Here is a 13813-nt window from a genome sequence, read left to right as displayed (position 1 = left end):
TCCGTAAACAATTGGTCAACTACACCAACAAGGTATGCATTATGGAACTCGCTTACCCTCTCGCGATGAAAAACAAAATGTCGGCAAAGTTTTTCGACGCATGCGCATATCGAAATTTTCTCCTATAAAACGACTCAAAAAATGGTGGTAGGGGGTATATGTTTTATCGCGTACGTCCTACATTTCTCATCTAACATAAAAAACAAACAATTCTTGCACAACTACATGTCCACCAGTTACTATGAGGAAAACATTATACCCACCGCGAGGCACCGTTTAGGAGCCTATTCGTTTACAAACCCGCTGCCACTTTGCTCACACACACACACACATACATTTCATGTTCGAATTATCCCATTAGTTCCTTGTGACCTTGGTCACAAAGGAACTAATAAAGGAAACAGCAAAGAACAAGCAGAGACAATATGAGACAGGACACCCCAAAAGTGAACTTAATCACTGTTGAACAACTGTAAAATTCTATAGTAAAATAAGCATAATTTAAAAGTTTGCTATGCTATTATAATGTTTATAACCTGCAAGGGCCATTGTTTCTATGAAGTTAATGGCAGTTACAGATGCATTCTGCTTGTTTAAAATATCATTGTAGAGCCTACATAATGTCATGGCCACATACACAGAAACATAACAAGCGGACTTCGGGTGTATACAAACTTGGATGAAACAAAATAATTGAACCATCAATCAATCAATCGATCAATATTAAACTCACCTCCCCCACACTTAATGTACCACAAAAAGTACAGAAATGAGACGCTGCAAGGTTCAGTTGCAAAACCCAGCCGTACGAGAATGGTAATTGTGTCCCTTGAGAAATTGCTCCAGCAGTTTTTGTCCATCCAATTTTCTACGCTCATGCTGTCATATTCCAGTGCATGAGGGCATTTCCATGGCGCTTCTGCGGGAATCTAAATGCAGGGCGAAAATAGTTAATTGTCAGGAGGAAAGCTAAATTATTACTGTATTACCATTAAGAGTAATAACAGAAAAATATTAATATAATATTATTAATATTTAACCTGCTTGTATGTGTTTATACTGTATTTTAAATGGATGTTTAGTGTCATATTGGACAATAAATGTTATCTTTAAATCTAACAATAAATAAATACATGAATAAATTTGCAAGTAGATGAGCGTATTTTAAAACAAAGATAATCAATCAATGATATTAAAATTAGTGATACTAACGTTAATATTATCATCAATATCATGTCATTTATCAAATAAAAATTTTAATGTTTAAATAGTAATTATAATAATTAAAAATATGACAGTTTATACAGCAGCTATGTGCATTCAAATGTTGAAGATAATGATTCTCTCCATTTTCTCTCTTTTATCTCATTGTCACCAATGGTTGTGGTTTGTGTCAAAGCTTAAACTAGAAAACAAGAAAAAAAACCTCTTTCGCAAGGTCATCAAACGTCCTCCAGCAACTGACGTAGTCCATGACTGTAAAGGGATTGTAAATGCTAGGCAATGACCCTCTAAATGTTTGCGGCTTATCCTGAAAATAAGCAAATATTACATTCTTGTTAGGCATTAATATTTACTATTGTTCTACGTAAATCGAAAGTGAAGAGAAATGGAAGAATCTTGTTACATTAGTTAAGTGCTAGAAAAGTTTGAAATGATTGGATATTAACAACTCATGTCACAAAAGGTTAAGAGGTCATTCATTATTTTTAGAGTACCACACATGCATAAAGGAGGGGTCAGCAGTCTATGTACACTTACTGCTCAATGATTATCTAAAAATGACAATAATTATCATTTATTATGTACCGTAAATGCTTGAATAAGCACCGTTCTTGAATAAGACCTGCACCGAGCCCATGGGAATATGTGCGATAAGTAACATTGAAACGGGCATGGAAAGCACCGCCCTCGAATAACCGCCGCTCTCGTAGCCCACACTGAAGCCTCCAAAAATGTTCTAAGCGCCGTAGCGCGTATTCGAGCATTTACAGTACACTATTAGTTAAGGGGTGGAGAACTCAGAGAAAAAGGATGTTTTGTGTCTCTGGAAAAACCTTGTCATTGCCAACTTGTTTGTCTTGTGATTTTTCATGTAATTTTATCCTTTTAGCCAAGACTGTTCCAAAGGAAAAACAAATTTCCTATTTTAAAATGGGACAGTAAAGTATCTTGAATCTTGAAATGATGAAGAAATCATTGACCTTTAAGATGAGCTTCCCATTTCAACAAACAAATATAAGGAATACAGAGCTGAGGAGGATATTGTTTCAAGATAGTTTATACAGTAAATAAATTACTTTTTATTATTTTAAAATCCATCAATACTTTGACAAAATTACAATTAAATTTGGTTTACATAATAAAAAATATGTTGATTAGTTTTCTGTACTATTGTTATATTTGTGCTAATTGTTTTAAATATTTGTATTGGATGCATCGTTCACTATAAACGTGTGCCACAAATCTGAAGGTGTATATACAAAAAAAATTTTAAAAAATAAATTTTAAAAAATAAATAAATTAGCAAAAATACCAACTATGTGTCGTCTTTTCTTTTTTTATTGTTTTGCCTGAAAAATCCTAAGAAAATCAACAAAAATTATTGAGGTAAAATAAAATTACCTAAAGAGAAAAGTCTTTTATATAATTATATTATTCCTAGATAGTCCTTTGCATCTATCAATAATAATCACAATGCAATAGTTAGATGGTTGCAAATGATATTATTATGAAGATTAAAATCCGATAGTTTTTTCATTTGATTTATTTTGTATTTAATGTCACATATTTACAATAAAATGAATGAGAAAATACATAAACAAATAAAAGAGAGAAATAATTAATTGAATGCCTGAGTTTTGTGTTTGTACACCAGACTTACAGTATATCCAACAGGGTCTAGAAGCCAGGGGAATTATTGCACAAATGGGAATATTTACAGATAGTGTTCAGGAAAGTTTGGGTAAATATTTTAAAATAAATAAAATTTAGAATGGGAATAAGTAAAATATAAAGTGCTAACAAAAGCTCATGGAAAAAATTTAAAAACAATTAATTTAGAAGATAATTATGATGTAATTGAATAAAATGTGTGATTGTGGTGACTTCAATACTACTGGTACATTGAATATAAGTAATTACAATAAGTAGAATACAAAGTGCTTTTGACAAAAACTGATGGAAAACATTTGAAAATCATTAGAAGATAATTATGATGTAATGAATATAATGTGTAACATATTTTGGTAACTACACTACTACTAGATGTTAAATATAAGTAATGTAGCCATGATAGGCTAATTGCAGCAATATAAAAGGTGAAAGTGATAGCTTAATACAGACTAACATAAATTTAACATAAGTACTGAAATGTATAAATATTTGTACATCTCCCGAAGATTTCTACTTGTGGGTGAAAGCTGTAGTACATTTAAATTCATGTATGTCTATTTATGGCTTTATGAAATTTTATTTGACAAGACCATGTGACATGACTAAATATGGTGATGATAACATCACATCATGACCATATATAGGCACATCATGACAATATATGGGCATACAACAGTTTTTTTGTCAAAGAAAATTTGAATATCGCAACAGAGTTTTAGTGTGTGCGCCAATTGGCCAAAAATAAACTTTAAAAAATTAAATTAAATTAAATTATCAATATTGGCGGGCGAAGGGTTGGCCCAACAAGGTATAAAAAAAGTCTTACCTTACTATGTCATGAAATACTCATGATTCTTGATAATGAATTGGTGGTCAAGTCATGCAGAAATCGATATAATAGTATTTCTTGTAATTTGTATGTTCTTGGTAAGCTATGATTATTTTGCAAGGGTCACCAAATAAAAAGATGTATGCAGGGTTGACGAGAACAACCAATGGCACTGGATACCTTGTAGCCAGGTCTTCAATAACAGATGAGTGAATCCGTTGTAGTGTCAAGCTTTTGTGCAAATTAAAAGCTATTTAAGGACAAGAAGAGTTTAGCCTCTGATGAAATAAATTAATTAACTAATTAAACTATTTATCACCTTTATTAGAAATACACTTCTTTCCTCTTCATTAACCTTGTAGTTACCAATACCGAGTTCTTTGCCAAGACGAATGATTCGGTTTTGTGTTGGACCGATGTATGATCCACCAACATCCACATACTTCTCTGCTGATTCCTGTTTAAGATGAAATCAAACTACAGACTTAGTATACTCATGTGGAGAAAATTACAAAATAAATTATAGACAGCCTCTTCACAAAAAAAAATTCACTTAACCTCATGACAGTAATCAATACAATTTAAATATGACCAAAAAAAAAAGCTAAAAAAATAAGTCTATATTTATAGGGTCCACCTATATCACTGGCGGGTAAATTCTATGTGTGCGGTCTACTAACCATATTTGGAGTAAAAAACCACTTGTTTTTTAAGGCCCGACATCAATCGTTTGTATAAAGGATTTATACTGAGCATAAAAGCAACGCATGATGGTTTTCGGACACACAGGAAATATCAAAGGGGCATAACCACCATCTTTTCCTGTGGAACCCCACTTTAAGAGACTTTGCCAGACTATGTACCTTCAAAGTGTATGTACGGCCACCAACTCGATCCCTTGCTTCCAGAACCACGACATCCAATCCTTGATCGTGAAGAAGCTTGGCTGCTGATAGACCTAAAAAAATTTTAAAAAAACCAAAAAACTAACATTAAAAGTCCAATCTAGAGAGGAGGCATCAGGAATGAGAGGTTAAATGGGAGGAAGGGATTATGATGAGAAAGGCATTAAGTAGGAAGGATATGAAATACTCAGGGGATGAAAAAAAGATAAGATGAGGAAGGTAGGAATGAGATTCATATTAAAAGTGATAACCTGCTTATCTGATAAACGATTATACCTGTACTGTATACAGTCTTATGTTCTGTCCTACCTATGGCTGGGTCATTCACGGGAGTTAGATTGACATACCGATGATAATAATTGATGACAAAAAGAAAAATAATTCAATCTTTATGTATAACAAAAACAATTTAATTGTAAATATATTCAGTATACCATCAGTAGATTTATATATTAAATACGCCTTCAATGAAACATTTGCATTCTAGCATTATTCTAATCCTATCACATTAACTTAAAAATATAATATAAGACACGTAACAAAAAACTTTTTTTTTTAATTTCAGGTCATCATCCAACAATAGTTAGAAGTAAATGCCATTGTAATTATAATACAAAATGAATCAGACACATAAACCTCAACAAGAGACGCCGAAATGAATACCACAAGTTTCTCTCATTTGTTGCATAAAGCAAAGGTCAAAAAATCAAATCAGTATAAACAGGATGTATCTTTGTCTAGAAAATCTAAAATTCAATACTCTATAATTCCTTATGTCTACAACAACAAGCCATCATAGAAGCATGTGTATTTTATAGATGTGTACAGCTGGGGCCTAGGTCAAGGGGGCTACCTGTAGTCTAGTGACAAAGACCTGGTAGAGAGTGTTTTTATGCAGGTATTTAGAGCCATATTATAAGTTAAAGCCAATCAGAATGCTTAAACATTACATCATAGGTCACCATGTCTAGGAGGGTCTAGGCATCACTTGACTTTGCTTTATTGTGCTTGACTTGACTACTTAAGGACTCGAAGCACTGGCTTTCTGCATACTGCAACAACATTTTACAGATTATAATAAATTTTTATGTATTACTAAATTTGTATTGTACATAATAGTTTACGCCTCTATTGCAGAATAATATAGTTACAAAACTTGAAAATGTTAACGTTCATCTCTTTGAATCAGTTCATGCACATTCACATTTCTATTTTCTACTGGTTGCGAAGCAAAAAAAAGAAGGTAATAAATCAGAGCTCAGGAAGCAAACCGACGCATTCGACTTGTGCGAATAAATATTCCTAGTTAAAACAGGCCCGAAAACAGGCCTTATGCGTAGAGCAAAGTAACTCTAGATCTATGCCTTATGTTGCGGTAACACAGAGGAAAGCCTTTTCCAAATCAGCCGAAATCTGCTTGGCTGTTTCCATATACTTTCATAACCCTTTTTTTAGTTGCAATTTTTCAAAATAACGACTGTATAATTTTTTGTAGTTACTGTTACTGCAAGCTCATATAGTTTCATCTGGTTTATGGATATATGAACATGGAAAATTAGTAAGTAAACCAATAAGGCCCATTGACAACGGATCGAAACGTTACAAACAGTACGTACTGCATTATTGGTTAATTTACAAGAATTTTCCATGTTACTTTTACTGTTGTAGTAGCCGTCTTCTTCGAAAGTCATAAGGCAGTCATTGATGGGATCCGTTGACGGAATCACTGCTGGTGTTTACTTGAGATCAAGAATTTCAAATGTATTCAGTTTTTATATTATTTTGTTTTTATTTATTTATTTTTTTTTTTACTTTTTTAGGGTCAACATTTATTTGATTTTCATAGTCAAACGCTGATGTACCAGTATTCTTTGTATTTCAATTTTCACTTGATTAAATGACAAACAGTATCATGTAATGCAGTGTATAAGGGTTTTCCTATTATCAAAAGTTTGCTTTATCTTTTTAGTTGTGGTCTGAAGACCAATACTTTTGGGCGCTGCATATTAATTAGATGTATCTGTGAAGCTGGCTTGTCCGAGCTAAAAGAAGGATCTTTTGAATTTTAGACTGCACTTGAGAAAAACTGCAAAAAAACTTAAATTGTCACCACCACCACCACCACCACCACCCACTTTACCTTAAATCGGTACAGGTATTCTCATATTGTGAAGATGTTGATTGTCACATTCGCTTCTACAAACCCTCCATCCTTGTAAAATGATAATGGAAAAAAATGCTGAAAAACATAGCACGCAAAGGTTTGAAGGGGGGGAAGGAGGCAGTCTTCTTAACATTTTGACAATTAATTTAATTTGTTTTTCTTGGTAAGAGGCCTATAATGCCTACCAACCAAAATCACCAACTACAAGATAAACAAGAGCAAACTGGTGATTCATGCCTTTTAAGCAATTTTGTTTTATAATTTTAAATAATTTTTATTAGGAACTACACTTTTCAATCAGTGGCACACTTCTCAATCAAGGTGCGTCCAAAACAAAATGTACAGTAAAGTTCACAAAAAAGACTTATGCTAAGAAAACGACAATTCAAAATTTCAAAAGGACATTAAGGAGAAGCAATTAAATTAAAAGCAATCCTAAAACTAAAAAATTTAAGGCAAAATGAAGCGATGCAAACAATCACATGAACAATTATACAAACACTATACAAACGTACATGAAATACACACACAGTACATAAGTACATATATATCCAATCACAACTGTATACCCAGTCACATGACTGTACCGTGCTCACAATTATATATATATATATAGTATATATAGTATGCTATTATCAGCTATTATGTGTGAAAGCAAGTTAATTTTAATTGACCTTTTGAATTGCTTTACAAAAGGAATTGGCTCCAATTTACAATGGAAAGTGAAAACATTCAAACAGCAACGAATACGGTTTCATAAAAAAAAAAATTATATGCATTGTAGAAAAATATATTTTGAATCTTGAATATTATGTATGAATCTAAGCCTCCCGTATTCAAATTCTTTTTTCCATTTAAAACCTAACAGAATTTCTAATCAATAATTCCTAATCAATAACTGGAGGTCTTTTGCAAATGGCTCTGGCCAAAACTTGGTCAGCATTTCTAATTTTGTGCTAGTGCCAATAATGTCAGAGAATTGGCATCGTGACCAGTTTTAAGTTTTTTCAATTTATTCAAGAAAAATTTTCTGCAAACTGGAAAGTATCTTATTAAAATTATTTCATTTTCAAAATACAAATCTTTTGATCTTGGAATCTTTGGAAGATTAACAGCACAAAAATTCATACAATATTCTGGATGATAAAAAATTTAAAAAAAATTAAAAGATTTAACATTTTATTAGCTAATATTCAAGAGTGTATTTTAAGTTAATACTATAATTTTGATTATTTATACAGTATAATTAATTTCTATATATTATAAACCTTTATTATCTTATTTTAAGTACATTGTCATATCAATGTGGGTATTCATTCGGCAAAAGTAATATAATATACAAAATAAATAAGAAAAAGTCAATGTAAATTCACAGAGATTGTAATGTGGCCTACTGCCAGAAAATGTCTTGATTTAAGTTCCAATCATGTCGACCGTGTAAAAAATGTTCAGCCTCCTTGGTCACAGGAAATGAACCGATAATGCAGGTGCAACTGAAAGCAGAAATTATAATGCCCAGGGTTGCGCAAATCACAGAGAAACTCTAAAGTATAATTAATTGTACACAATATTGATTGCTTTTTTTCAGGCACTACACGAAAGTTGTAGCACTTGCATGCAGGGTAATTTGAGAAAATTTCTAAATGTTTAATTTTGTAAGGTCTACACTATATAATTACACTATAAAGATTGGATTATAATTTTTTCCATGTGATACTGTCACCTAGACAAAATTTGTACAAAAAAACATATGCTTTGGTAAGAACATGATTTAGAATGTGTTCAACTAAAACAATACTACCACAGCAGTTTTTTATTTCCTTCACATCTAGTAGGTCCCAAACTCACCACGCATGTAACTTTATAAAGCCATGACCAGTACTTAATAGTGGAAGGTAATGCATCTTAAACATCAAATTCCAAGCTACATGTCCACTCTGTTATAATTCTATGTGTAGCCAAGGTTGCAGAAGTGTGAATGTTGAAAAAATTACATTTATTTAAATAATTACCCCGCTTTGAATACAGTAAACGCCGCCTAAAATAAACGCCTCATTGGAATAAATGCTTCCTCGAATAAATGCCTAGGTGTGTTATTTTTTGCTCGAATAAATTCCCCCATTATATGACTGATAAACAAAAACTAATAGCAGCAAACATCATTCTCAAGACATAATAGTAATCCTCTACTCCAGTAGAATTGCATTTGTTCTAAGCCTTCATGATCACGCAATAACACATTTTGCATGGTGGTAATTATGTGTTGTACTGTAGTTTTATTCGAATAAATATGGTATATGTTAATGATAGTAACCACATCAATATTGATTACGGTAACACTGGGTCAATATGATATAGTATTATTCTATGAAAGCAATACCTTACTTGCACATTAATAAGCACATTGTTATATAATTTATTGTTTTCACACATAATCAATTTTACAGTAATGCAAGTACCGCACAAATTTTTGTTAGCTTTGGAACGAAAAAAGAAACTAATCGAAATCTAAGTGTATGCTTACAAAAGCAACCATTAGTTAATTGTTCTTAATATTGGTCATACAAGCCAACAATGGATAATTTGTTGTGCAGCCTCCCAGGCATTGAGACAGTATTAACATGAGTGGACGTATTGAGTATAAATAGTAGTAATAGTTGTACAATTACTATATACCTCCATGAACCTAAAATAAGGCTTGACATAATTAGAAATTCTTTATAGATAGCTCCAAAGATTCACACTGAATGCCCAATTAAAAAACCTTGCAATTGATTCCCACCTTAATCACTTGCAAGATTTTTTTTCTTCACAAGTATTTGGGAACGTAATGAGCATTGAGTACATGATAATATGTCAAGTAGGGCAAAACATCATTCCTATTAAATCACCAGATGCAAACGCCATCAGAATAATTATGATAATTGTAAATTCGCATAATGTACAGTAGACACCTTTTTCGTTTTGTATCTTTTTTCCTTTCTTTCGTTTATCATTCTACTTCTCTCTCTTCTTTTACTTTTCACTATTTCTTTGCTTTTATTCTTTATCTTTTAGTATTTTTCTTTACCATTCTTTATTTTTCTTTGTTTACCTTTTCCTTTTCCTTCTTTCATCTTTCTGTTCCTTTTTTTCCTTTCTTAAACCTTTCACTTTCTTTTTCTTTTATTTATTTTCCTTCTTTTCATCATTTAATTTAACCAATATATTAATAATTTTTATGACAGAATGTTCAAGCTTTAAGTTGTTTAAATTTTATTAAAATCTTTATTAAATAATCAATATTAAGGTAAATCCAATTTATAACATTTTTTTTTAAGAATATGATTTTTGATATTTCATAGAATAAATTATAATTTTAAATAAATCAATTTTAATTAATAAATAATTTCAATTATATAACAACGTTGTATATCAACTCATTAGTGAATATTCCGATCTTAATAAGGCCTTACAAGTTTGTAGTTTACTTTCTAAATTATGTTTAATAAATAAAAGCATAAGAGATACAATATTAGCAGTCATCACATCAGTTTAGTTGTTTAAATATTTTTAACAACAAAAAGCTTTAATACTGTAGCATTCCATTTTGGTCCATCAAAAAGATCATAGTGTAGGTACTGTAGGTAACTGGCATTTCAACCACCATTATTTAATAGTATGTGCTCTACTGCAGAAACACGAAGGTTCTTTTCCTGGTCTAGTAAAAATTCAAGTTCAATTTTGAGTGGATCAACTGAAAAAAAAAGCCACTTACAAATCACTAAATCAATCTCTTTAAATGATTCAAAACTGCCATTTTGTCTACTTACTTATTTAAATTGGTACTTGATATATAATGACTTGAATATCTAAGGGAGTGGAAGATGGTGGTATGATTATACTTACTGACCGGAGATGGAGATAGATATTGTTGAAATATTAGAAATAATGTATTAATAATAAAATGTACTAACCGCTTATGCCTGCTCCAATGACGATAACGTCATGTTTTCCATTATTTGACATATTAGGTGTTCTTGCCGAGATCTTTTGGAGAGAAAAAAAAAAAATATTTAAAACAAATAAAAAATACTTGCATTAGGCAAAAATTTTCACTACTGTTTATAATTTGTCTACTTTTATGTACAATATTTATTGCCTGTTTGTGGTGATTGTTTGAAAAATGGAGGAATGTACAGAATAGTGGTGTGTGATGTGATTCTATTTGTCTAATCCTTTTCACACCATACCAACTAGCCAAATTGCTACTGACAGCATACGGTATATCCTGTATGAATATATGTGACTTGTTTTGCAGAATGTGTGATGTGGTTTTATAGGATTTGAGATGGTTGGCATGAGATAAAGTTGTGTGATATGCTCTGCAGGATTTAAGATGTGATGTGCTTTGGAGGACTTGAGATGGTTGATGTGAGATGCAAGATGTTTATCTATTTATTTTATTCCCATTAACCAACAGCGATAACCGCTACTAACAGGTTAAAATGCAATGTACATATAAAAGGTTTATGTAGATACAGATATAAAAACACAATAAAAAGTACTAATAACAACATTTACCTATCAAAAAATATCTATACAGTACAAATATCAGACATACAAAACTTATAAGCACCACATAAACGTAATTAAACATCTACATGTTCTTTGCATGATTTCAGATTTTTAACGTGAAATGCAAGATGTGTGATGTGCATTGCAGGATTTGTGATGTTTAATGTAAGATGCAAGATATGTGATGTGTTTTATTGATGTTTAATGTGAGATGCAAGATGGTTAATGTGAGGCAATATATACAGTACTACAACATGCTTTAAGTAGGGATTAAGATGACTGACGCCTGAAAAAAGATGTGCATGTGACTTTTCAAATAACAGTAGCACGAATAATAAGCATTAAATCGCAATGTTCCGACTCACTTAAATTTTACAGATAAGACAAGACTTTTTTTATTCCTTGTTTCGCGTAATTATTTTTTTAAAGATCATCGGAGGTGGGCGGAATAAAAATTGAAATTTGTTTTTTTATTTAGCAAATATTTTTACCAAAAGCATCTAAATGCAGGAGAAAATAAAAAAAAAATGTTATTGGTAAATGTAAAATAGGATGGTTAAATGCCTCAAATGTATATAATTAGGAAGAAATGCATATTTTATCTTTGGAGATTGCAAAGTAGCAGAGGGCGTAATAAAAATAAAGAAAAACTTTTATTTTTTTCTGAAAATCTCCACTCTTTTGTAGCGGCGGCTTCGCTAATTGGCCAACACAAACATTTTATTTTTATTCGAAATCATCAATATTTACAGTCGGCGGGTTTGCTAAACCTAATATACTTCCTCCAAGGCTAAACAATGTATAAAAAAAGTCTCGCCTAAACTTCATTTGCTTAACGAAAAGCATACACTGCAGTGAATGCACTTTGCTAATGTTTTCTCTTGAAATTTGGATTTTTACAACTTTTCATTCATTACTGACTGTAATTATCTTGTGAACAGTTTTCACCTAGCTGTGTTTGGCAGGCTAATACACTGAATTTCAATCAGTATATATAGTCTATGTGTTTTATTGTATCTTTTTAAATAAAGATAAATGCGTGTATAAGGTTAAGCAGTAATCATGCAAAATACTGTTGTCAGCAAACAACCTCCGAAGTTTATCAAGCAGCAAATGAATACTATAGCGAGAGATGTACCCACTGTTAAAGCCATATAACTGAATTTGAAATTCATATTACCAATCTGTCTGGAGATAATATAGTCATTCAAATTATTTTCTGACCCCTCACTGAATTCATCCTCAACCAACAGAAATATAACTACCAGTGACAACCAAACTGGGACCTAGCAGGAACATTTCAAAGTCCTGCTCCGGAGAGAAAAAAATGTATTGATATATTGTAAAACTGATTATTCTAAAACACAAAAAGCATATTTGACGATAAACTTGGGAACAGTTAATGAGATACAGATTTTTTAATATTTAAAAACTGGGGGAAAGGTGGAAAAGGGGTGGTTACAACCCTTTTCCCCCCAGTTTTTAAATATTTAAAAATCTGTATCTCCTTTACCGTTCCTGAGTTTTTCGTCAAATATGCTTTATATGTCTGAAAAAAAATCAGTTGTACAACATATCAAAAACAATTATTTCTCTGGAGCCAGACTTTAAAGCCATGCTCTGGTAGTGGAAGTAAGTAAATTTGATGCAAGATGAGTGATTAGCCTTGCAGGATTTTAGATGTTTGTTGCGAGATGCAAGGTGTGTGATGTATCAGGGTGGCCACGATCTACTGCTGGCTTGATTATTTTAATCAAGATTAGGCAAATATGGAGTGCCCGCAATGAGCAATCATGCCTTGGATATGCTTGTGTTGTCTCAGGTAATCTAAACTTGGATGAGTCAATGTCACATGTGTGATGTGAATTAAACTAAATTTGGTCGTTACAAATGGTCATTCTTCCAAAAGTGAGACAGTTGGAAATTACAGAGATCATTATAACAGATCTCCCTGCCTAAAATGTAACCCTTCAAAATTTAAAATTAATATTGTTAAATCATTTTGCACTGATGATTATGGCCTGTTAAAATAATAAGAATCTTTAAAAAACATCTTGTTAAATCAGAAAGACATTTTATAAGGCCTTTTTTATGAATCGGTTGACATCTTGAAGTGATGACAAACATTGCGAATCAGCGGTGTGTAACCAACAGAAATAAGATAAGCTTTTGGACCGATTTTCTGACATCATTTAAAAAAATTATAACTCCATAACGGGGCATCATATCCAAAAAAGTTTTCTAGCAAAATGTTCTTAAAATACTAGTCTACACCACTATATGATTGAAAGAAAACTGAAAAATGTTTTTGACCTCTGAAATCAAGATGGAAAAAGAAAAGCCAATCTAAGTAATGTATTATAGGTATATGCATACAGGAATGTGCATAGTACTAGTAATACTCTGGACTAGCATTGTTTTAGTTACCATATGAGAGTTTCCTATGTTAAAAACATGATTTAC

At 31.7% G+C, this 13813-nt stretch overlaps 1 protein-coding gene across 3 annotated transcripts in view; it reads right to left on the bottom strand.

The window, feature by feature from the left end:
* Nucleotides 1–13813, bottom strand: part of LOC117100214 (amine oxidase [flavin-containing] B-like) — a 57411-nt gene that overhangs the window by 40964 nt on the left and 2634 nt on the right. For all 3 annotated transcript variants that reach the window (XM_033239809.1, XM_033239808.1, XM_033239810.1), the window contains exons 2-6: nt 10750–10822; nt 4588–4682; nt 4044–4181; nt 1427–1531; nt 734–929 (exon numbers count right to left, since the gene is read on the bottom strand). In XM_033239809.1, the coding sequence (XP_033095700.1) occupies nt 734–929; nt 1427–1531; nt 4044–4181; nt 4588–4682; nt 10750–10801 (586 nt within the window). In that variant the 5' untranslated portion in view covers nt 10802–10822. The remainder of the gene's footprint in view (nt 1–733; nt 930–1426; nt 1532–4043; nt 4182–4587; nt 4683–10749; nt 10823–13813) is intronic.

Source organism: Anneissia japonica, unplaced genomic scaffold (genome assembly GCF_011630105.1).
Source record: "Anneissia japonica isolate Jap-2015-1 unplaced genomic scaffold, ASM1163010v1 scaffold6788_len1366326_cov149, whole genome shotgun sequence".
In the NCBI taxonomy this organism is placed as follows: Eukaryota; Metazoa; Echinodermata; class Crinoidea; order Comatulida; family Comatulidae; genus Anneissia; species Anneissia japonica.
The sequence above is the reverse complement of the archived record's forward strand: the minus strand, read 5'-3'. Positions and strand labels throughout refer to the sequence as shown.